Source organism: Nestor notabilis, unplaced genomic scaffold (assembly GCF_000696875.1).
Source record: "Nestor notabilis isolate BGI_N333 unplaced genomic scaffold, ASM69687v1 scaffold6077, whole genome shotgun sequence".
Taxonomy (NCBI): Eukaryota; Metazoa; Chordata; class Aves; order Psittaciformes; family Psittacidae; genus Nestor; species Nestor notabilis.
The window spans coordinates 33,671-59,209 of NW_009935014.1; the positions used below are offsets into that span (position 1 = coordinate 33,671).

Consider the following 25,539-nt stretch of genomic DNA (forward strand, 5'->3'; position numbering starts at 1 on the left):
TATCAGGTAACCAAGAATCCCAGGCAAGAACTAAGGAGCTTATAAAAGAACTCATATAAAGTTATGCACCTGGTGGTAGGATAAAAAGCAATACCATGTAATAAAATACATCATCCCATCCCACACTCGTATTTCTCTACAATTCTATTTCATACTCAGAAGAACAATTAATTACTGATACATAGGAAATCTTGCTGCATGTCTCCAGCTGTAACCATCTCTTTATAAATATAAGCAATCTGTGTTCCACAGGGAGTTGACTCAATTTAAAAATCCAGAACTTTAACAGAAAAACCGTATCAATGCAACAAGTACATTCATTTGGCTCCACTTGAAAAGACTGCTCAGCAAAAAAAAGTAAAGTCACTTGATTTTTGCCAACAATAAAACATACCCTTGTGCAAAGTCCTGAACTAGAACTGGGAGGAGACCCTCAAACTGAGGGCAGTCTCATCACAGTTCAGAAGAGAAAAGCAAAAACTATCAACATGTACAACATGGTTTGCTTCATCTCATGTACTAATAGTTAGATATAAATATTTATGTTGAAATAACAGTCCTACCTGTGTACATAACTGTACCAGCAGTTTTGCAGCACTAGGAGTGTTCGATGCCAAACAGCCTACTGCTGTACTCAGATAGGCAAGACAAGATATAGGCTTGCTTGTTTTGCTGTGTATTCCCCTGGATCGCTCTGCTGAAGTGGCCGCAGTGGCTGGACTCGTGGAGAGGCCTGCTCTGCCTGCTGCAGCCAGGCACATCAAACGAACCAGCGTCCTGATATCTGTTAACCCCAAGGACTCGAGACCAGCTGCCAGGCTACAGCTGGAACCACTGTCAAAAACGAATACAAATGGTCTTGGTTTTCCTAGCATATTCTAAAAGAAAGCTCTGTTCAGTTAAAACTACTCCCAAACCATTAGTGAACACTGCCTGCTTGACCAGCTGGATGGCGAAGAGAGAGAAATGAAGTTGTGCCCCTTCCCTCCTTTACTTTTAAGCTGAAGGCACATTACAGACTTGTCCTAGCAAAAATCCAAGAGCTTACTGGAAATCATTCATGAAGAAACTTACAAGGATAATTCATATTTAAAGTTACATTATGACCATATTCACACATACATGTCTGATCTCTGTGACATCTTCACAGCTGCACAGGAATCTTGTACTAAGCCAGTTTTTAAATCCTCATATCTCATTGACCCCTGTATTTCATCTTCTTTCCCCTAATGTTTACCTCTAAATTCTAATACTTAGAATCACAGAATGTTTTGTGTTGGAAGGGACCTTAAAGCTCATCCAGTCCCAACCCCCTGCCATTCCGAGGGACACCTTCCACTAGACCAGGTCGCTCCAAGCCCCTGTGTCCAACCTGGCCTTGAACACTGCCAGGGATGGGGCAGTCACAGCTTCTCTGGGCACCCTGTGCCAGCATCTCAGCATCCTCAGAAGGAAGAACTTCTGCCTAAGAGGTCATCTCTATCTCCCCACTGTCAATTTAAAACCATTCCCCCTTGTCCTATCACTACATGCCCTTGCCCTGAATGAAATGCTACTTGCCATAAAAAAAGGCAACTTGGAACGAAATCTCACTGACAAAACACAGCATCTTTATGGTCTGAATGGCTGATACTATTGGACTCCACTTTCTATGTAAGACGTCAACAACTTTCTTCATAAAGTTTGAAGATAGGGTTCAAATGAACATAGTCAACAGAACTTTTTTACTTAATCGTGTGATGTGAATACATAAAGTGAGAATCGCTTTCCCAAATAGCTAAAAACTGCATCCCTGTCAAACATAACTTGGTAACTGTTTCCAAGTGGAAAGGTAGAAATGTTGCCAAGGATGCCACAAACCTGACAGACAAAAGCGAGAGTGCTCTCATAACCATAGTTCTTGCAAGAAGGACTTGGGCAGCAGCTGTCACTCTTCTTAGAGCCATAACACGGTCATGTGGATTTACCAGGGCAGCTGCTTGTTCTCCTAAGGTAATCCTGCCAGAAGAACTTTTTTCTATAGAGCCATGACAACCTTGGAAATAATGATGATTTACATTAGTGTTTAAAGACAAAAAAAACCCCATTATCTTAAAATTAGAAGCACAAAAGCAAATTTGCCCCAAGTCTGCAAATAAATCCGTATTTTTTCAAACTTTCATACATACAGAACTGTAGCGATAATGACAGAAAGGAAAATACACTCCTGAAATACACTCCATAATTCAATTATTCCTTATTTTCAAAAATAGGTAAGCACAACTTGACAATACTCAAGTTAACATTAATTCCCCTGTTTCCCTTTTCCATTCGAGGGGCCTACAAACTTAAATACTGATCCTGCATTTCAACAGGCTGGTCAGTAAGCTCCAACTTAAATCCATGAATCCATTTTTGGACTCTGCAAAAGATGCTGCTGGCATCCACTGTAGGACTATGGTCACAGTTTTATTAATAAACCAAAGCTTCAAGCCTTCTGGCAGTGTAAATGCCTCACACTCCTTTAACTCCCCTGTAATAAAAAGCCAATTTAAAACCTGTCTGCACTTCCTCAGGGCAGGAGGCAGGAAGGACTTGTTGAAACATTTCTGCATTGCCCCTGTAAAATCATATCAAAGGGGAGGTGTTTGTTCTTTGAATGAAATTAATTTTGAATTTACCTATTTGCATCAATGTTTCTTCCATACTGTTGGTGGCTGTCACCATTGCAACTGAAGCACCCAGAGGGTCGCTGTCAGGGAACTGTACAGGTTCAGGTACAATACGTCGATCATTTAATCCAAGAGGTCCTGCCAGTAATTCAAACTCCTCTTCTCCTGTTAGCTTTTCATCTTCGTCTACATCTAGCATATCCCAGTCTTCTAGAGTTGGAGAAATAGAATTAGACTTGGTTAAAAGAGCTGAAATGTTAAATGATTTCAACTAATTAAAAAACCAATATAGGGTTTAAAATGTAGGTTGCAATCTGCAACATACTCATCTTAAAAACTCATCTTCTGATGCTGACAGACACAACACAGTAAATCAGAAAATAATAATCCCACTCTTGTCCCTCTCCACTGAATTTGATCTTTACTTCTACTGCAGAGAAGTTTCACGGAAGATTCTCTTTAGTGTCAAATTAGCTGGGTTTTTAAAAACACAGAAATGAGAGGTCGTCACAGCTAGTGCAAGACAACTCCAAAACCTGGGGTACAGTGAAAAGCACAGACATACAGCTGTGCTTTAACTCCTAACAGGTGCACATTCCAAAGAACTGAAGCGTAGGAACAGATGCTAGAAATTTCTGGACTTCATATTTACCAAAAAAATATGCACAACTTCTTAGTTTATAACTGTGCACCCAGGCTTTCCCAACCATTTACACAGAAGTCAACTTATATTCACAGATCCCTCCTGCTCTATCTCACTACCCATACAGTAGAACCTGAACGCTTTCTACCTTCTAGAAGATGGACTTGTTGATAAGTTCTGGAGCACTCTTTTAGTCTTAGATAATGTGGTAAATCATACAATTGCCATCATACAAGCTACAGAAAGACCCAGAGTCAAAGAATCACCTGGGAAAGGTTTGCTACAGTCAAAAAAGCAGCCTAACAGCAGACTTCTGAGATTCTAACTTCTGTTAATTAATTTCTCCTACAAATGCAGCCAAAAAAGTGTGTTTGAACACAAGGCTTTGTATGTGCAGTTCTGGTATAACATCTACCTGGCAAGACCTTTTCACCCCATGTTAGGTATTTGTCTTCATCTAAGTAGCTGAAATGGCGCAGGAAAAATGTCACTGATATTTTCTCTCATTTGAACTAGAAAAAGTATTAAAATACTACACCTAATCTGAAACATATTCTGAAGTACACTTTCTAAAGTATCACCTCATGACAGGTTTATTTGCATGGAAGTATCTATGGAAAAATAAGACAAGTGTAAAGTATTTAGTATCTTCAGCAACTTAAAAACATACCTTCATAAACACTGTCTTGTTTACCTATTAAATCAGGAGCCTGGCCTTTGTACCTATAAGAAGAAATAACAAAGCAAATAAATGAATGGCTCTAATATTTCACATACATGCACAATAATTTTCAATTTGGTTTACTATTAAATTACTGTTAGGTGAACATATACATGTGATTTCTGGAAATGGCTAGTAAACAGAGAAATAAAATAAAGGAGCTTCTGAAAGTATCTTTGCGGGGGGGGGGGGATTTTGCAGTTTCCAAAAGTCAGTAAGAGTAGGCAACATCCCAAGAAATAATTCCTTGTTTTTCATGAAAAACATACAGAAATGTCAAGACACCCTTTTTTCTAAATATGCAATTGTTGAACACAAAGAAGGATTTTAAGCCTCAGTTAAAATAATCGAATTCTGCAGGAATTTTGACTTCTTTGATCAAATTGTTAAAATGCTGATGACTGTAAGCACTTTTAAGTTGTTTCCCTTCTTTACACATAGTTGTCCGCTACCTTGTACAACTGTACCTTTCAGAAGTTGATGCTTTGGATTTACTCTTCAGGGCTAAGTATTTCTCTCTGCAGATGCCGCACAGTAAGTAGTAAGGATTCCCACTTCCACATTCACCACCAAACCACCCATCCACATAAGAACCATTGCTGCGATAGCCCTGCCGGTTCGCGCTGCGCCCACAGCCTGGGTGGTTTCTCTTCATGTGCTGATTGAAGCCAACCACGCTGGATTCACACAGTTCACAAACCACTACTTCTTCTCGGTCTTCAGATTCACAAACATGCTGCATAGGAAGATTTTCACGTGTTATTTTTACAGAATAAGTATCTTAACACTAGATATAAAACAATATTATTCAGTGGATGTTCCTGCCTACTTCTGTTACACAGAAGGAGTGTTATTTCTATGGTTAACTTGCACAAAAGCGAAGCAGAAATAGACAGTAAGAAAGAGCTGACCACCTCAGAACAGGAAAAACATTTGGTAGCACAGTTTCAGACGATGACATTTTCCTATTTCATTTCAGATCTGACCCAAAATTCCTGGCAGTATAACTCCGCTAGTTCACATTCTGTGGTGTCTTTAAGTTACCTGTTTCTCCTCAGAACTAAACAGAGACTAGATGCAACAAAGAAAAAAAAACCCAAAATCCTTTTTTACCCCAACAATTGGCCTTTATATTTACTGAACACCAAAAATGATAATTTGTGTCAATAAATTCTGAGATTTTGTCAGACTATAAAGTTCATTTTTCTGTACTAAAATTTCTGTCCTAACACAATAATATCATGCTAATACCCCAGTGAAACAAGCTCTCTGATCAATTCAATCTGCCTACTGAAACTTGCTTCTATATCAGAGCCAGGTAACATCATAACTAGGAGACAAAACTTAGTCTTGTGTTTTGCTTGTCTAACTTGACATGGATAATACACAGATTAATAAACTGCTCTTACTATATTTCTTTTCCACCTCAAACATATTTTTAGAGAAGGAAATCTCTAAATTAAGAAAAACTGATTTAAGTGCAAATTATGTTGCTACAGATCAGATATTATTATTGTTTTAAACGGAACAAACATTTACAACTGTGTCTGTTCTCTTACACAGCTAAGCAATCTGGAGCCTCCACTTAATTTCTAAGTGATATCATCAAAACAACAACTATATTATTTGTATATTTGTTATATACTATTTGATCTCATCTTTCAGGGGAGGGAGAAGAAAAACTATGTACATGTAGAAGTGCAAAGCAAGAAACACAAGAAAGCACTATTCTTAATCTAAAAGTGAAGCTACAGAATACAGGAAGATTTGAAGCATTGCTGGCATTTAGTAAGATATTTTCAAACAGACTATAAGCATATGCACGTTACTTCCAATTAAAAAATATGAACATGCAAAAAGCAGTAAGTTAAAGCAGCCCCCGCTGCAGTCACACACACCCAGGTAGGCCAATCCAATACCTCTGGGATCCACATTCCCAGAATATCATTATCACTAGCCAGGTCTTGCCCAAACATGGCTTCCATTGCTTCATCATCAAGGTCAATTTCCAGCTCCTCATCCAAGTTGAAGTCATAAAGTGCCCCTGGATCTTGCTGCAAAGATATCCCTTCTCTTCGACTCTGGTTCCTGTGGGCCTGTACAGAGCGGTACAATCCCGCTCAAGTAACAAAAACAAACACAGAAAAAAAAGAACATAACAAGAAAGTAGTCCTTTTATTTTGCATGTAATAAAGATGACTGTACTTTGCTTTGTTTTTAACTCTTCTGCTAAACATAATCTACTTATTACCACATAAACCACTTAAACAAACATGGATACACGTATGTAAAGGAGAGTTTTATGACTTTCATGCTAAATACCAATCCCCCTCCTCTTCATTTACTGGATGAGCAAAGACCTTGACAGTCTTGCAGGATACTTACCAGCCCGTGCTAGCAATGTTCGCGCAGCTAGATCAAATTTGTGTCTTCTTGTTACAGCTGACCGACTCCTAGGAGGAGGTCCACTTGCAGAAGCTGCATTATCCACATGATCCATATTATCGGGGCTACAAGAATTTGCAATTTACAGGTAAATCAAACCAAGTTTTAAGCAGCCATATACAGTAAATAAGGAAAAAAATAGTAAAATCGTATTTATTGACTTTTTTCCCTTTTCTTTCTTTCATGGAAGGAAAAAAGGGAACTCAGAACTCAAGAATTTTCAGTTCCACTGCAGCACATATTTACTGTGCCTCATAGGCTTTTCGACTGGTACTATGAGAGTCACCTCAAAATAACTTAAATGCAACAATCTCAACATGGATGCTTCCACAGCATTGCAGAAATTTGGGGGGAGCAATCATTTTATGCTATCAGTGTTGACAGTTTCTTCTCCTTTTTAGAAGAAAGAAAATCAACATTTCTGTTGTTGCTGCCTCAGCCACCCCCTCGTGCCCAAAATCTTTTGCAAAATATGAAGTTACTAAGTAACACTTGTTGTTTAGTGTATTTCTCCCAACCGAAATCTGTGAGTTCTCCGTGAAATGACAGTCTACCTGGGACAAAGCAACTGAGAAAACTTCACAATGCACTCTCTCTGTAGGATCAAAGAATCTGAACAAAAAAGAGTTCTCAAAATTACATCTTGTAATTGTGCCCTCCCTATTAACAAAAAAGCTGGTAGGATTCCTACATGTAACTTCAAAATATAACTATTACTTCTAGGACTAAAAACAAAACAGAAGAAAAATGGAGATCTTTCCTCCTTGTTTAATACACAGTTTAGATCTAAGGTTATGAAGGTGGACTGAGAACATAAACTTCAACTCAGTTTCATCCTCTCTGGACAAACCAAGAATTATATTTACAAGACAAATAATATACAAAATATATGTTCATGAAGAGACTGAAGAAAAAAAAAATAATATGCCAATAAAATTTTGCATTATTGCTAGGTCTCTTAGGTAAAACATAAGCAATATGCCCTCATTTTTTTCATTCCTTCTTCCCCTTTTGTTTGAGGGAAGGATGCTCAGTTAAGTTCTTCCCCAGTTCTGTGCACAACCAGTACTGGAAAATAGAAGCACCATGTACACCTAATTTAACTGTGTCTCTGCTTTCACTCATATTGTAACAAGCTTCAAAAGTGGCATCACAAAGTCACATTCTGTCAGCAACAATGAACTTATGAGCTTTCCAGCTGCAGCAACAGATTACTTAAGCAGAAGAAAACTGCATCTTACCTTTCACTAAAGCCTTCCTCCATTTCAGCAGCATCAGCAGAAGGTATATCACCTGGTGACTGCAAATAACAATGATCACTACATTTTCCACTGCTTCCAGAGACTATAGCTCCATGTCGTGAATCTGCAGTCCCTTCAGACTGGGGCTCTTCATCATCTTCATTTCCAGGGTGCTCTATCATCCACATGGCCAGCACTGTGATATTCTGCGCATCTGCTTCTCCTCTGGCACCTGACAGCAGTAAAATCACTATTCAGAATTGTATTATATCATTGATGGTGGAAAAAAATAGATCTTTTTCCCCCATCAATGATTATAGAACCTAAAAATTAAATACTCCACTGGATAAGTGCTTCATATTTATCTAATTTTTTCAGTTTAAAGGAATATTATAGTTATAAATTACCTGTAGCTTCCATGGCTTTTGCTATTTGCCTGAGGGAGAACCCCATTTCTAACAGTGGAACAGCAATAGCAGGAGGAGGAGGGGATGTCGAAAGTCGGCTGCTTGGATCAGACAAAGCTTAAAAGACAGAAAACATGGAATGTAAAGTGCACAAATCTTTCTCTAGTGTTATTTTAGTAGCCATTATGTTGCTATATTAGCTTCAAATAAGGGAATAAGTGCCCCTAACAGCTTTTTCTCTACTGCTTTCTACAAAGTATTTTCTGTAATGAACCAGACACTGTTCATTCTCACTGATAAATATATTACATAAGCCTCTGTTTAACCAAGTAGGATACTGATGATATTCAAACAACTACTTATTTTAAGATATTTCTGAGAAGTTTATTTCCATTTAAAACCATATAAAATTATTTACTTCATTCATATTTAGGTAGAGTAGATAACATCATCCTTGTCTGAATCATCAAGATACCCAAATACTATCAGATCACATTCTCCTTCAGGTACACAAAGAGACCTCAACTAAGCTGGCAGCATACCTGAAAAACTCTTCGCAGATGATTGCTATATTTCTGTGCAGGGAGTCTTTTAAGGGACTATTAAAAGGTCAGTTACTGCCCCAAAAACACAGTCTCCTTATCATTTACCATAAAAGTGAGGTCTTATCAATGAAGGCATCAACAGTGTAATAATAAACACTGTCATAAAGACCGTGTCATGACTAAAAGACCCAACTAAGAGCATGTATTAAGAGCAAGAATATAGAGTGGCATCAGTCAGGAATTTTAAAAAATGGACTTTGTTTCTCAGCACTGAGTATGAAATCTCATGAATATACTTCAACTCAACTCTCTTCTATTTATTTAATACAAACCATATACATGTGGACTTGCACCTTTCTTTTTACTATTATCTCCTTTGCATCACAATACTCATTTGTGCTCTTTAGAAACTCAAGATCCTCATGCAACAATTTGCTCAGCCTGACAGCTATGCCATTTTGTATGTGCACTGGAACAAAGCAAGTTTCTGTTTTGAGAAGTACAGTGCAGGCAGTAATACAGTACAGTAAACGAACAGAAGCCTCCCATTACCTTCACATGATTCCAGACGGAAGCATGAGGAGCCCATAAAGGCTGGACCGCCCTTTCTAGCTCATTAAACAAGACCAACTGGCAGGAGCTATACTGGTGTATGTATCATAAAATATACTAATTCTTGTTTTCCATGTGGTACATAATTAACAAAAGCTAGAAAATTAGTGCACTGAACAGTGGCACACAAGCAAGGAAACAAGCCCAAATTAGAGTAACATTTTGAAGTAATTACCGATTATACCACCATTCTCTGCTTATACATATAATCCATTCCACAGCTTTTAAAAACTGATTTCATTTGCTCGATAAAGTCTACAGATAGCCAATCCATAGCTTTTTGTCCTAAGACAGTGATCAAAAGGTTTTCGAAAATGCTTTGCATGTTAGGTTGCATTAAAAAGAAATCTTGTTAGTTTTCAATGTCTTAAAAACACTACAGTGAGCTTCTGTGACTGTACAAACTGTAGCAACTGCGAGTTTACCTGTACGATTGGCAGGCCTCGCAGATTGGGAATCAGGAGAAGTCAGACTTTGTCTCCTTCCAACTTCATCTGAAGGAGATGTTGGTAAAGATGATATTGGAGGAGTCTGAGCACGTCGTGCTGGAAGTACAGTTGTAGTAGGGTAACTGGAGAACATTTGCCTTTAAAAAAGAACAATATACATACATATTTAAAAGAGCTATGATGAAAACGTCTGACATAAGAAATGTATCAAATAAGAATGCACTTGGCAAGGCATACTTTACAGCAATTGAGTTTCATAAGCGTAAGGCACAAAACATACATTGGGGGTGGGCAGAAAACCCTGTCCAAACAGCTAATTCCTATCCACCTTTGCCTGGAAAGTTAAATTCTAAGTATGCACTTAAGAGAACCCCTTATAGACCAAGAGCTGTCCTAGGAATCAAAGAGAAGTAAACACTCTTCCCATTTCCCCATTTTCTTCAGAACTCACCTTGAGTAATACATCAGGTGAGTTTTTTTACTTTCACTGTCCTGGTAATGAGACACTGTTCTGACTTTTGTCAAATTATATCTGCAAAACCTCTAAGAACAGAGGTCAGACACATCAACAGAATTAATAAACTTAGAAGAGGACTTCATTCAGTGTAAAGCAGATTTCCTTCTACGTCACAAATAGCCTCTGCAGATTAACTAGGTTTATCTTCCATTTCAGTATGTCAGGGTAGGATGAGACAAGGTCTTAGCCTGCAGGATATTAACTACTAACTAAGATCTACTCTAGCTCGAGAATTAACAATTATTTGTTAAAAATACAGAACTTTACAGATTTGTAATTTAAACTCCCCCAAATAAACATGAGAACTGAATGACAACAGAAGGAATTGTCTCCTGTCTTGAAGAATTCAGATGTTATGCATATATAGAGTGTATATTAAAAGCTTATCAGCTTTTTATTTCTAGTAACACATGTGCTGCAAGGCAGAGCAATAAATTAAACTCTGTCCTCTGCATAGGCAGTTCTTGACACTCAATACAAACATTGACATTTTCAAAAGACACGTATATAAACCACACAACTGGCTCCCCACACCATCATACATGTTACAAATAAAGATAACTTACCTAAGAAGACTGAGAGGCATAACACCAGGTGATTCTGAAGCTGGAACTGTTTCAGTATCAGTTACTGGAGTAGTAGCAGTGGTAGTATCCTCCAGAGAGCTGCTCATGAAAGATGTCGTGCTAGAAGCAGAAGGGCTGGTTGTAACTGGTGTTTGGGCTTGCTGAGACTGATCACCTTCTTCTACCTGTTGATCTACTTCTGCAATAGAGAAAAGAACATTACAGGAACAGTAATGTCATTGTGTAGAGCAAAACAGTAGCTGTGACTAAACTTTCAAAACCAACTATCATCATTTAAAATTCCCCCCAAAGCAAGGGGTGTGCAGAAACGCACATCACACAAACACTGCTCCCAATAGCTCGTGGACTTCTGTAAAGAAATCAGTCTGTTAGCTCTTGCTGCTGTCCTGCTGATACACGGTAAACAGTAAACAAGGCCCTCCAAATGACAACAATCAAAAGAAGTCTGACCAGCAGGTTGAAGCAGGTGATCCTGCCCCTCCGCTCTTGTGAGACCCTACTTGGGAGTACTGTGCATGCAGTTCTGGTGTCCTCAGCATAAAAAGGACATGGAGCAACAAGTCCAGACGAGGCCATGAGGATGATCAGGCACTGAAGCACCTCATGTATGAAGACAAGCTGAGAACATTGGGGCTGTTCAGCCTGGAGAAGAGAAGCTGCGTGGAGACCTCAGAGCAGCTTCCAGTGTCTGAAGGGGGCTACAAGGATGCTGGGGAGGGACTCTTCATCAGGGACTGTAGTGATAGGACAAGGGGTGATGGGTTCAAACTTAAACAGGGGAAGTTCAGGTTAGATGTAAGGAAGAAGTTCTTTACTGTGAGGGTGCTGAGGTGCTGGCACAGGGTGCCCAAAGAAGTGGTAAATGCTCCATCCCTGGTAGCGTCCAAGGCCAGGTTGGACAGAGCGTTGGGCGACATGGTCTAGTGTGAGGCGTCCCTGCCCATGGCAGGGGGTTGGAACTAGATGGTCTTAAGGTCCTTTCCAACCCAAACCATTCTATGATTCTATGCCAGATCTTATGATACTTAGATTTATGATTTTAACAGTTAGGATTACTCTCTCAGGCAAAAGCAAAGGAAATTTCAGATATGGAAATAGAGCTGGTTAACAATAAAGCTGGTTTTAATTCAGCTAAGTAACAGATTTTTTTAAGGTGGGGGGTTTTTTTGGTTGGTTTAGAAGTGCTTAAGACAGTAAAGAACCAGAGAGCACAGTAATTAGCTTCAATATTTTACATATTTTTTCTTAGTCTAAACTGATTGAAATGGCTCCCCTGAAGATGCAGGCTGTAACACACCTATTTTTAAGAAGAAAAGGAATGATAGACATTTTCTCTTCAGCTCCTGTTAGTGCATTGCCAAATATCTCAGGAAAAAACCAAACCAAACCAAGCAACCCCAACCCCACAACAGATAAATATCTCAGAAAAAAAACTAAAGGAAAAAAACCCCAAACCAAACCACATCCACCACCCCACCCCAAAAAAACCAACCCAAACCTACAACTGATGTAAGAGCTTTTTCGCAGACAGAAACACAGGTTGGTTACAGCCTGACCATACACATGCTCAGCATCATCTGTTGCTATGACCGCGTACAATCACAGGTAACAGTGAACTCTGATATTTACATCACATGCAAATCCTTCTGACAAGTATATACAGCAGTGCTCCTTTTGGAAAAGTATTAAAGATAGATGAGAAACTCTTGTATTTCTGACTGACTCGTATGCATTCACTTTTTATTAAAATAAGGAATTGGGAAGAAGGCAAAAAAGTCAGTAGTACAAAGAAGTAAAGCATCTTGGTAAAATTACTCTTTGTAAAATTTCTCTGTTGCTCTACAATAAAATCACTACAAACTCAAAAGATTCTATTATTTGTACTATTGTAACTATTAGTTTTAACAGAAATAGTAATAATTAAGCATGTACCTCCAAAGTTTTCAAACCGTACCTGGTTTGACTCTGCCACCAAACTGATCCTCCAGCAGCCCGTGAACCACTAACTTGTAGATCATGGCTTGTGCTCGTTCCAGATCTGCCAGTCCTAGAGCTCTCTTTATCGGTGAGCGCATGACTGCCCGTTTCACCATGTGGCGCATGAGGAACTGCAGGGCAGCACGCATCTCAACATCTTCATGAACAACTGGAGAACTCGCACAGTCAGAGTTGTGACCATTTTCTGCCAGGACTTTTGGTATTAACAGTAGCTCGGCATATTTACTACAACTAAGAAGAACGCTAAGCGACTTCATGGCACCAAGATAAAGATAAGATAGCTGCACTGCTCTGATTTCTGACTGCACTATATCATGATTTCTTGGAGTATGTTCGTGATTCTTTTTTCTTCCCTCAGCAGGTTGGTGTTGGGATTCCATACCTAGTGTTGATGGTTCTAAGGAAAAAGAAGCAATTTCATTTTCCGACTTAGAGCTCGTAGCACTATGTCCTTTGTTGTCATCAGCACTTTGTCCTAATCGAGTATCTGATCCAGCATCACCCTCCATTTTCTGGTCCATTTCCCCTTTATCTTCCGATTCATGCCTGTGTTTTTTCTCATGTCTCTTGGTGCTCTGCTTTCCTGTATCTTCATGAATACCCGTCAGATAGGTAAGGTCCAGCAAGACAGTAGCTGTCAGCCCACGAAATCTTGCAACATCAAAAGGCAGCGGTTCACAGGGCTCCAGATTATACAATGGAGTATCACTAGGCGACCAAAAAGTTGGGAAGCTTTAATAAAGATCAGAATGACACAGGAAAAAGCAAGTGAGGGAGAGACAGGAGGAAAGTACAGGAAATAATGTAGGCAAAGTAAGATGTAAAATATATTTAGTAAAATAAGCAAACCAATTCTAAAAATTAAATGGCAACAGGGGAAAATGAGGTTATGATCAGAAGCACAGGGAGATATGGTATCACAGTAGAGGCAACAATGCATGCACGGGTTTTCAACAGCAAGCATTAAAACCCGGAAGCACCACAGAAGCTATCAATGCTGTGCTGACAGAGGTTTCTGCTAATCATTTAGAAACATGTAACAGTCTCTTACTAAGAAAAACTACCTTGAGCCAAATTTTGTCATCACACCTGAGTGGAATTTGTGAACAGGTATAAAAGCTTAGAAAGAAAACACGCCAAAACTTTTTTTCACATTAAGGAAAAGCTTTGATTGACTCCACGTTCCTGTTCAAACTACTCATCACAAGGAGCATGCTAATGATAGCTTCTGGTAATTCTGTCTCTGGTTATGCCAGGGCAGATTACAAGGAAAAGACAGTGACTTCTTAAAAACAGGTCAGAAAACCCAAGAGACAAACATAATATATGTCTGTCCATCTATACTCAGTGATATTTTTGTTAACATTTAGGACTGTTACACTTGACTAATTTTCACCCTAAGCAGGACAAAAATTCATTAGCCTATACTTCCACACATCTTGTATTTTCTATACAAATACCAGATAAAGGACTTCTAAATCCTCCTTTTATTATCCCAAAATGTTTTCCCATATTATGCAAACTTCTACCTAAAAATGAAAGCAAGCTTGAGCCCTGTTTTAATTAAGAAGGTACATTCTGAACTTAATTCAATGCATTATCAAGAGCTTGCCAATGTTCAAGTGCTTCACCCAACTAATATTCCAAATTATTTTAATGGCACACTTACTTTAAGGCTGTACTGTCACAGGGGCATACATGAAAATTTGTATCTGGAGCTAAATTCAACAATTAATTGCACTTCATATGTAGTTAAAGTGATGACAGCCTTTGCAGAAAGACAAACTAGGCACCATGCAACAGTTCTACGAGGTGAATTGACCTCGGTTGTTTCAGAACGTAATTGTAACTGGTGGCAAAAAAAAAATGATTATTACTCCAGTTCTCCAGAAGATGATGGTTCAACTATAGCCAGAAGGAGCTTAAGAAATTTACTGAATCAAATCTTTTCCACACAAAACCACAGGCAACTCCTGTGAGAGCACCAGGGAGCCCTGAGAAGCCACTAGCTTCATTTCAGTTTCCTTCCCAGTGCCTTCCCTTTGAAGGCACATCTGCAAGATCGGTGAAAAAAGGAGTATCTCCTTCCAGCCTCCTCCTCAGTTTTCACCATCATCTGCAGAACAACTTCAGAGTGTTAACATCTAATACAGGGGCACTCTTTCAGCTCTCTAAGACAGGTCATGGAATGAACAAACACTACTCTGAGGCAGCATTAATTTGAATACCATCATCCAGCCCACCATAAAGAATAGAGTCCTCCCATTTCCTGACTTAAACCACCCCACAAGCCTCACAGAACAATTTCCAGTTCTCTAAAAAGGGAATGACAAAGCAGCAGACATCTGTTCTCAACTCTGATAAACCAAATTGGGGCTCTCTTCACAATCAGGTTTGCCATTTACAAACAAATGCATGCACTAACCCCCAGTAAAAATCTGGGTTATTCACAGACGTCATCAAGAAGCTGTAGGAAATTAAGACAGGAATAATGTTTTAGTTAGCCAACACGTACCAATTCTAAACCAAGCAATCCTCATTTCAAACCTAGGAAAACTGGCAAGTCTGGGCATGTGCCAACTCTGAAATCTAAAGGAGTCTAATGATGCTTTATCGATGCAAACCTATCATATTTATTTTTTATATACAAGACATTTTATTACTAGATAGCATAAAAACGTAACTCACAATATTTGTTTGTTTTAAAAAGCTAAATTTTGCAGGCTAAGCTTAAAATAACTGATCAGCATGACTCTAATGTAAAATGCATGTTACTTCTGAAGATTTTGAAGCACAAACCACCACTAGACTGTGAAAAGTGCAGGAAATGAGCATACCTGATAGTAATCTCTGCTTCATCCCACTGGACCTTGGCAGACGTACTGCCTTCCTTCACCACTCCAAGCAAGGTGGCATGACGTCCAGTTTGCTTGTGTACACACCGACCTCCAACTCGAAGACCAGCATCAACTCCACCAATTACTGCTAGAACAGGCCACACTTCCACACAGAGCATCTTCAGCTGCAGTTCTGAAAGGTCGGCCAGACCATGCCTACTATGTTTGCTTTTCTCCTCCTCTTTATTTTCCTTCTCCTCTCTCACCTCATTCTCTTCTCGACTTTGAATTGAGCGACTCTTCTTCAGCTTTTGGCCTGCTTCTTTAAGACATGTTTTGATCTTATTCAGTCTTTCCATCATTTTTTTATTGATGCAGTGTGTCCACCGGTCTGTGCGATGAAGGATACGAATGAGTTGGATAGTGGCTTCTGCCAGCACTGCAGCAACAGGACTACAGATGGGGTCACCAGGTAGCAAATCTCTTGGTGTTCCACGCATCTGCATATCACAGATTTTCACCTACATGTTTAAAGAGAACAGTTTAAAAGTTATCTTCTCAATGTTCCTGAAGAAGCTGAAATTTTTTAAATACAGGAGTCTCTTGCTGAACAGAAAAAGTGACTAGCATTGTCTTTTTCTGCTTGGGATCCCGAGGAAATCCCCCTTAATACTGATCAAAACCTGCATCCCTTCAAACTCAAGGATGCTGAAATTACAACAGTTCATGGTTTTTCACATAATACTATCTGGAATTCCTAATACTGCATTCTCACTGGGAATGCAATCTTGTGTGTAGAATGCCAAGTCTGTAAATCAATTGTAAATAAAAGAATATGTTTTAAGTTTACAATAGATGGCACAATATAGGAATTTATGAGAAGTCTAGCTAGTGTGCAAGTAAGACAGTGCTATGTGTGTCATAAACCAAAATGAATAATCAGTGATGTTCTCCCCACTTGTTAGCTACCATCCCTACACCCCATAAAAACCCCAACATCTGTAACCCTGACACCCAGGAGAACAGATGGAAAAGGATAAACTTATGACCACTTGCAAAGTGTTAACCCCAGTAAGGTAGCTAAGCCCCACATAGCAACTTGATCACCCCCTCAGCAGGATGGTGGAGAGAATCAGAAGGGCAAAAGTGAGAAAGCTTGTGGGTTGAGGTCAGGAAGTTTCATAAAGAATAGAAAAAAAGACAAAAGAAAACAAAACAAAGAAAAACAAGTGCTGCAAAATGCAATCCTTTACCAGCAGCTGATCAGTGTCCAGACAGTACCGGAGCAAGAGAAACCCCTAGCAATCTTCCTTGCAGTTTTATTGCATGTGACATTATACAGTATGGAATATCCCTTTGGTCTCTTTTAAGCGAGATGATTGCCTGCACTCCCTCCCAGCCTCTTGCTCATCCCCAACCTGCCTGCTAGGAGGGACATGGCGAGAAGCTAAAAAAGCCTTGATGCTGTGTAAGCACTGCTCAGCAACAGCTCAAACACTGTGAATTATCAATACAGCTTTGGTCATAAACCCAAAACCTCGCACCACACGGGCCGTTACGAGGAATACTGACTTGATCCTAGCACAAACCACCACACCTATGCAGATGAACATTTAAGTTACCTTCTCTCCTGGATTACTGCTGTAGAACATAACGCAAGGGTATAGCTCTGCTGCATCCACATCTTCAAACGCAAGTTTTGGCTCCTAAGCAGAAAAACAAAACAAACTCTCAAATTTCAAACACCTTAACAAGCAAAAATACGAAATTTGATAAAGTTATACTTGCATTATAATCCTTGTAAGTACTGAAGATGTCACTTAACTATCACACTTTGCTTTGTATAAAATATCCATGCCAAATTACTATTAAAAAAAAACATTTTATGTTAAATACCTCTCCATTTTTACCAAAGGAAATAGTTCTTGCTTCCATATCTAATACGCATGTGATGAAATCTCCTTGGGTAAAGCTGGACAGAGTCAAAGTTTGTTCTCCATTGTGATAAAGGTTACCACTATAGGCTCTATACAGCCACATATCTGAGGTAGTGCGATGGTTAAAATCATGTACTGGCCAGCGAGAAACTCCTACACATGTTCCTTCATTGCCTCGATTCTCCTTCACAATGTAGAACTAGCAAGCAAAACAAAACAAACAGGGGAAAAAAGTCACAACCAGATGTTTTAACACAACAAAGCAATGAAAATTTACTGTACACAGATTTATGTACACTACTTTTACTCAGAAGCTTTTAATAAGTAAAAAATAATAAGCTAAAATTATGCTCTACCTCTAGAATGACATCTTAGTGTGTAAGGTCAGTCATCTAAACATAAACTACTAGTAATTAAGACAATAAATGCAGAAGAAATTTGGGTTCTCTTCTGGACTCAAAACATATACACTCAGAAGCTGAGATACAAGTGCTAAAAATCATATTCCAGAAACAAATAAGCTCTACTCCTCACATTCACAGTGATTGATTTACACAGATCCATGTAAAAACAGAAGTAAAAGTGTTATTCTCAAAGATGGTACTAACAAGGACTACAATTGTGTATGTATCCGTATTCCTGAAAAAATCACTCCAGAGGATGCATTAACAGTCAGATGGGCTGACGTGTTTTTTGCAAGAAAACAAAATGCTCTGTGAAGTTTTCTAGAGAAAAGAAGTCAAAAATCTGTGTATTTCAGTGGATAACTTTTGCAAGACAATGCCCGTTCGTGCTGACTGTGGATCTTAGGGACAAGTGACATCACCTCTACAAACACGCAAGACACATTCACAGACTCCAATCTGTGTACTGAAATACCCAAACGGCTGTGCTCTGAAGCAGCCACAAACTCTTCACTTTGGGTTGCAAATCAGAATCCTAGAATGGTTTAGGTTGGAAAAGACCCTTAAGATTATTGAATCCAACCAGAAACCTAACAATGCCAAGATGTCATTTACTCAAGAATGCTGCCATAAGGGAAAAAAACATAGGTAGCTTTTGTTTATAAATCACAGTGCACTTCCAAAACAAAGTATGCAACCTACCTTCCACTGGTAACACCCAGAAGTAACTCCAGTGGATGCTAAACCATATCCTTTACCTCCACTTCCATGCGTTAGAACCTGCCCATTCTCTACTATGCAGCACTGAGCTTTCTCAGGGTCAAAGGACACTTCCTGTATGGGAAGATTCTCATCTTCATCTTCTGACTCCCCTTGCTTCTGCCAGAAACAGGACAAAATATCTGTGTAAGTGTAACTCAGTTACATTTAGTCAAGAGAGAAAGTAAATGCATCATTACCTGTAGCTTCATTTCTTGTTCTTTCTCCTTTATTTGAATTGCATGTTTAGCCTGAGCTATTGGAGTCTCCCACATGCAGTCAGACAGAAGTGAGAACAACCGTTCAACAACCTAGTATATTAGAATACAATTCAGATCATTTTAAATCCAAGACAAGGACAACAAATACAATTACATCGGTTTACTTTGCTTTCTAGGTATAAATGTCAAACTATTCAGTGCTCTTAAATAAGCAAATATCTACAATGAGCCTCGCTTGATTTGAATTTTGAATAAACCTATGAAACATTTAAAAGTTTATAGAGACTTTTTGAAGAAACAGGTGTAAAAGCTTGTAACAAAATATAAAGACCTGAGCCATTTGATCATCTTCAACACCAGATTCACAAGCAGGTAATACAGCTTCTAATACATGAAGTGCAAGAAGTCTAGTCCTCAAATTGCCAACCAAGGGAACTCCTAAAGATGGAACAAGATGTTAATAATCTGAAAGTGACTTCTGTGTCAGGCATGCACCTATGATGCCAGCTGCATGCCACCAGGGCACAAGTCTCCAAAGTGTAACCTGCATACATCTACTGAAGTTACTTTTAGTTGCTCACTATGTAACACATGTTTTAACAGGACCTATTTTTAGGAACCGTGCTACAGAAATGCAAGTAACCATTGAGCACACTTTGGAAAGATCATACCTGAGCAACACTTCTGAGAAGCAATGTTAAGAAGTACTTCTGTCCACTTTGGAGATGCCATTTTTGACTGAATTGCTTTTGAAGACACAACTCTACGTAGAAAAACAAGGAAGTCTCCCAAATGCAATTCCGCTGCATGTTGCTTTCGGAGGGCAGCTGGGAAGTTAAAAGTTCTCATTTACAACCTTATTATTACAACCTTATTAGCTGTCCCTGTTACTGGCAACAAACTGTTCCGTAAGTAAAAATACAATGATCAATTATTACAGGATGGCTAGTTGTTAAGCCTTGTTTAGCTGATAGGAGCCCTCCAAGCTGCTCTCTTACTTCTGCTCCTCAGCAAGACAGGAGAGAATAAGATTAAAAGCTCATGGGTCAAAGCTAAGGGCCAGGAGATTACTGACCACTTACCAACACAGGCAAAACAGACTCAACTTAGGGAAGATTCATTTAATTTATAACTGATGAAAAACAGAGTAGAACAATATTAAAACACCTTCTCACACAGCTGCTGTGTGGCAGTTTTTACCCTTCCCTCAGTGTGTTACCACAGAGGCACCACCGGTGTTGCCGACTGTCTCAGCTCTGGGCAGCAGCAGGTCTGTTTTGGAGCTGGCTGAAGCTCCAAACATGAGGGCAAGCTCCTGATTTCTTCTCACAGAAGCCATCCCTGCAGCTCCCTCCCACTAAACAAACCTTGCCATGTAAATCTGACACACACAATTGCTTATAAATGTCCCTGTAATATAAAATGTAACCATTGGTTTCTAAGTATGTTTTTGTTTTATGGGGATTCTTGACACTAAACACTATACCTCGTCACACCCCTGATTCATATTCCGAGGCAGTTTTAACAAGGAAATGCTTGTGGAAAGACCTTATATTCTGATTTCCAATTCTCTTATGAATTCATCAGCCACTGCATTATTTATTAGCCAAGACAATCATAAGCACCATCAAAAACATACGTACACCTAAAACCAAGCTACAACTAAAAATTTCTTCAAACATGAAATTTCCACAGAAATTCAAAATGCTCATTAAGGGACTGTAAATTATGTGAAGGTATTAAGATTTCAGAAAATCTTTTGTGAGATGAAGATGACAGGGTAGGGTCAGCCTTTTGCCATCCACTAAGACCACAAAAACTGCATAATACACAGCAAATGCAACCACTGCCTGAATTAAGCTATATTTATTTGCAGTTTGAAATTTAGATAATTAATTTCCTATGAACCCATTTATGAAAAGCACTACTACCAATAACTCATTTTTCAAGGAAAACTGTATTCTTCTCCTAACTCCAAACCAGATGGAGTAATTCTTATTCTCAGCCTGTTCCTAACTGTAAATTACTTAATGCATCATGTCTATGTAAATCTGAACTGAGCAGTTAGTTATCTGATGACTTTACTTCATCTAGTTTAGAGAGTTAAGAATGACCCAACAATAGTGAAAATACTGTAGGGTGGATGAAGGCCTCAGCATTCTGTGGTTTCTTTCCTTATTGTTTTCTAGTATTTCAAAATTTTTAACAGCAATGATGCAAGATAATTACCTCTGAAGTCCCTCTTCTCATTTTCCCCACTGGAATCTGCCTTTTTTGAATCTCCTTCATCTTCCTCACCTTCCCCTTCTCCGAAAGAAGCCATAAGCATCACACCAGCTTGTGATAACAAGTTCTTCAGCTGACTGCATAATAAATCCAGCAAAGACTGGACCACTTTGGGGCTCAGCTTGTCAGCATAGGTTCTATACACACACACACAAAAAAAAAAGTAAAATGAAGAGTATTTAAGAGCTGATCCAAGGAACAACAACATAAATAGAAAACTTGTAAAGGCAAAGCCAGTGACAACTGGGTCTACCACAGCACTAACTAATTCATTCTATTGCAGAAGGCTACTTTTCCTCATCCTCCATCATATGCTTGGCAGATTATTCTTATTTGAACCCTGTTTTTAAAACACTTTAAAACTGTCCAATCTTCAGAACCAAGGGGATGCCTTTCAAGTACATCCTAGGGGAAAAAACAGTTTACTCAGTTAAACGTAACTGAGCTTCTGGAGCTTCCGGAGACAGGGTGTGTTGCTTTTGTGGGTTTGGCTTGGGTTTTTTTTGTTTGGGTTTTTTTGGTGTATGTGTTATTGGGAATCTTTTACATAACAGACTTGTCAGGTAAATACAATGTGTTGTATGAACACTGAAATGGAGATGCATGTTCTGGATATCAAATAATACTCTTGCTCCAAATAGAAACTACTTTCTCTACTGATATTTTCTTTATTAAGTTAAACTAAATAGTTAAGTGTTGACAGGAATTTGGATGTTGTTCTGCAGTCTGGCAGAGGCCAGTATTCCTCAGAACAATATTTTATATTCTGAAAAGAAGCACAATGTACTGCTCTAAAGAACTTTCACCACACTATCAGCATTGCTTTTACACAGCAACATAAAGCCTCATCATATCAACAGACCAGGTCTAGATACAGAGCCAAACTAGCAAAATGGGGAATATGAGAATACAGTGTTTACAGACCATAAGGTTCCAACTATTCTGGTCCAACCTCCTCACTATATAAAAATATTTACCAATCTTATGTGCACCTTTCTTACAAATGGTGTGACTACTCTTTTTTTTTTCCCCACTTCACTTATATACATCTGAACGTTTACTGCCCTGAAGAAAGCTCACACAAAAGAAAAGTTTTAAAGGATACTGAAAAGCTTAGCAATTAAGTTTTCCAAACAAAAGGGAGCATCTGACACTTACCCTGTGGTGATAGCGAGGATCTGAAGCAGTCTTGTACTGGCTACTTTCAAAGCTGTGCTGAGCTGAGAAATACCAGTTTTGGGCAGCAACTGCAGTGGTTGTCCTAGCATGGTGTCTGTGCCACACAACTGTGACAGCACATTCAGCAGACCAGTGGAAATGGCCAAGGAGACATCAACAGGCTGATAGTGGACGCTTAGAGCAAAGACTGTTACCAACAGAAGACGCTGTTGTGCTTCTAAGATTAAAATAAAGTTGCTTTAATTAATAAACTGTTTAGAACATTATTACTAGGACAGAACAGCAACAGATAATTTTTTTAAATAAAATCTAATGAAATAAATTATCAAGGAAAGAAAGAGCTAGCATTCTTTATCAGTCACTGTGAGGTAGTCTTTCTGATGTACCCTTGTAGCTCTCTTTAAGTCAATGCAACCTCTATGTCAAGGTTGTCCAAGCAAGAATAAGATGTAGATCTGGTTTGTGATGTCGGGGCTAAATCTCAAACCAGAATCTTCTCTCTAGGACAATGATAACTGGGTGAAATGCTTAATTTTTTACTTCTACTTAAAGCTAATTCTCAAGAAGTTTCAGTTCCATTTTAATTGTAAGTGAAACAACAAAACAATTCAGGTAAGAATTCTCATTAGGCTCTACCAACAAATATTTAACAGAACTCTCTTCTGTACTGAAGCTCTCAGTAAATACCTGTACAAAGGCACAAAGAGGTGCAGAGTTCCAGTTACCCCTTAAGAATAGCAACACACAGCAATATCTGGGTATGGAAGGACAAGAGCTTTCAAAACAGGCAAAATGCCCTGCTGTTTGGTTTTGGATTTAAAGAAAGTTCCCTTGAAGTTCACTCCAATCTCACAAAAAGATTGGAGACTTTATCTCCTCAAAAAACCTGCTTATTTCTGAAAAACCTAAAAATCATTTTGAAGTGCCAAAGACAAAGGTGACTGTGGAAGACTGAGGCATGTGGAATAGAAAGGCTGACAACAGTTAGAAGTCTTAAAATAAAAAGGCTTAACACTTGAAGAAAATTAAGACAGAGAAAGGTTAAAAAGCTCCTCTCTCTTAGGAAAAAGTTGTCAGTCAGACACTTCTGTGAATTCTGGGCACTAACACTGAAGTCTGCTTCATTAAACATATAAGCTGTTGTACTGTGTATTAGAGGAAATACTTTGCAAATCTGGTTTTCACTTACCTATGTGATGCTTATTAGCTTGCAGAGCTCTTTCTAACGTAGCAGATAATTGTTGGTAAATTTTGTGCACAGCCACCTGGATTTCAATTTGAATACTTCTCTTAGCTGCTCTGATACCATCCTGGGTAAAATAAATAAATTAGAATAAGGATTGATACATTATTATGTCACAGTTACTGAAACAGCAGAAACTACTGAAGCACTTACCTGGTAGTGATGCAATCTTACGCTCTCTCCTTTGGTGCCTGCATGTCCTACAGTGCCCAAACCAAAGCAACCAGCAAGAAACTGTAGTCTAACAGAAGTAAGCAATGAAGAAGACTGAAATCCTGGTACTTGACGACTTCCCATTAAGGGCACGCTCCCTTTTTCCTCCATCCCTGATAGAAGCACTAAAATCTGATGAAGCGCTTCCAGACGAAGCTAAAAATAAAGGCAGGCAAAAGACAGTATTAGGTAAGTAGCAAGTATCCTTACAAATTAGGCCATCTCCAGCTGTAAGGAAGAATGAATTAAGGCAGCTGTTTCCTCACTGACTTATTTTTTTAGTTTCATTTTAGAGTTTATTTACATTAAGTTCCCAGTTCCAGTTAAGATATTTTAACAGAAAAGAGAGGAAATGTCCTTAATAGACAGAATTCAGACAACGATTTAAAAGAATCCATAAAATAAGCATAATGTATGAAGAGTAAGAAAAGATGTTAAACTGAAACTTACCTCAGCCCTTAACTGCTGCTGCTCCATTGCAATTATTGATGCTTGTGGACTGGTGGACATACTTTCCTCTGGCTCCTTAAATCCTGGTGAGTTTCCTACATCTCCACTTACAAAGCTGACAACATTTTCAATCAAAGTATGTACTCCAAGGGATCTTGAGAGATCAAAATCGGACTCAACAAATGAGTAGGAGGATGTGTATAACCAGTCTCTGCTGTGTTTTAGTCGAACCCATGAGTCACTTAAAGGTTCCACTTGACTGTGTATCGCTCCTAAAGATACACATAATGAAGGCTCATAAATTCCAAATCACAGATAACACATTTTGACAGTAGAGACTGAACTGCTACAGGTGGAAAATGAATATTCATATTAATTATACCATGCATTAAGCAACTCAGAGCAAACCACTTGATTTAAATTTACAGCAATTCCCCTACAGGAAAGGCTGTATTTAATTATGTTAAGCAGTATTGCAACACGCTGCCAAGTGAGAAAACAAAAAGATAAAAGCCACTCAAACTGCTCAGCTTAAAGCTAGAACACTGAATAAAAATGCTTTGCAGCTAAATGACAAAATAGTGAAAAAAAAGATCTGCTAAAACAGAAATTGTGCATTTGGGCTATTTATTTGAAAGTCTAACCATAAACCAAGAGTATTTTCTATGGTTTTACTCCAGCCACTATGGATTTTATAGATTTCATAGTTTTGAGAACGTATGTTATGGGATGAAGTATTTACAGAATTCATGATTGTAACAGGGAACAGAGAGTTTTTATTTTAAACTAACAGAGAACATTTATTTTATGATTCAAGATAAATAGATACACGTATCATAAATACCATCTGCAGCATGTATTAGACCTATAGCCGTTATCTGTCAATTTCACAGGTCTATTTCCAAGTATTATTACATCTGCAAGTTATTACACTACCTGAAATGTTACCATCACTAATAAATATACTTCTTCAAATGAGCATCAGTCATCAATCTGCAGCACTGGAGCTTATTTTACGTTTGATCTCATTTGCAGAAGAGTTTTGCTAGAACTCTATCCCTGGTACAAATGAGAGCAATGCCACTAAAGTCATACCTTCATCAGCAGTTAAATGATATGCATCAGTTAAATGTACATATCAACACACAGGTTGGTATTTTATTATTTCTGTAAATGCTGCTAGCTGATTGCAAG

At 38.6% G+C, this 25,539-nt stretch overlaps 1 protein-coding gene across 1 annotated transcript in view; it reads right to left on the minus strand.

The window, feature by feature from the left end:
- HERC1 (HECT and RLD domain containing E3 ubiquitin protein ligase family member 1) overlaps positions 1 to 24,617 on the minus strand; it is a gene marked incomplete at its 5' end in the record, with an annotated part of 48,053 nt that extends 23,436 nt beyond the window's left edge. Inside the window, 24 exons of the mRNA XM_010017611.1 lie at positions 564 to 834; positions 1,861 to 2,035; positions 2,661 to 2,861; positions 3,965 to 4,017; positions 4,483 to 4,751; positions 5,914 to 6,134; positions 6,401 to 6,525; positions 7,702 to 7,933; positions 8,109 to 8,225; positions 9,691 to 9,851; positions 10,798 to 10,996; positions 12,773 to 13,548; positions 15,654 to 16,174; positions 17,276 to 17,359; positions 17,550 to 17,789; positions 18,697 to 18,873; positions 18,954 to 19,064; positions 19,306 to 19,412; positions 19,646 to 19,801; positions 21,204 to 21,397; positions 22,419 to 22,656; positions 23,629 to 23,749; positions 23,836 to 24,051; positions 24,346 to 24,617. Of these exons, the coding sequence (XP_010015913.1) occupies positions 564 to 834; positions 1,861 to 2,035; positions 2,661 to 2,861; positions 3,965 to 4,017; positions 4,483 to 4,751; positions 5,914 to 6,134; positions 6,401 to 6,525; positions 7,702 to 7,933; positions 8,109 to 8,225; positions 9,691 to 9,851; positions 10,798 to 10,996; positions 12,773 to 13,548; positions 15,654 to 16,174; positions 17,276 to 17,359; positions 17,550 to 17,789; positions 18,697 to 18,873; positions 18,954 to 19,064; positions 19,306 to 19,412; positions 19,646 to 19,801; positions 21,204 to 21,397; positions 22,419 to 22,656; positions 23,629 to 23,749; positions 23,836 to 24,051; positions 24,346 to 24,617 (5,237 nt within the window). The remainder of the gene's footprint in view (positions 1 to 563; positions 835 to 1,860; positions 2,036 to 2,660; positions 2,862 to 3,964; positions 4,018 to 4,482; positions 4,752 to 5,913; positions 6,135 to 6,400; positions 6,526 to 7,701; positions 7,934 to 8,108; positions 8,226 to 9,690; positions 9,852 to 10,797; positions 10,997 to 12,772; positions 13,549 to 15,653; positions 16,175 to 17,275; positions 17,360 to 17,549; positions 17,790 to 18,696; positions 18,874 to 18,953; positions 19,065 to 19,305; positions 19,413 to 19,645; positions 19,802 to 21,203; positions 21,398 to 22,418; positions 22,657 to 23,628; positions 23,750 to 23,835; positions 24,052 to 24,345) is intronic.
- Positions 24,618 to 25,539: the final 922 nt, after the last annotated feature.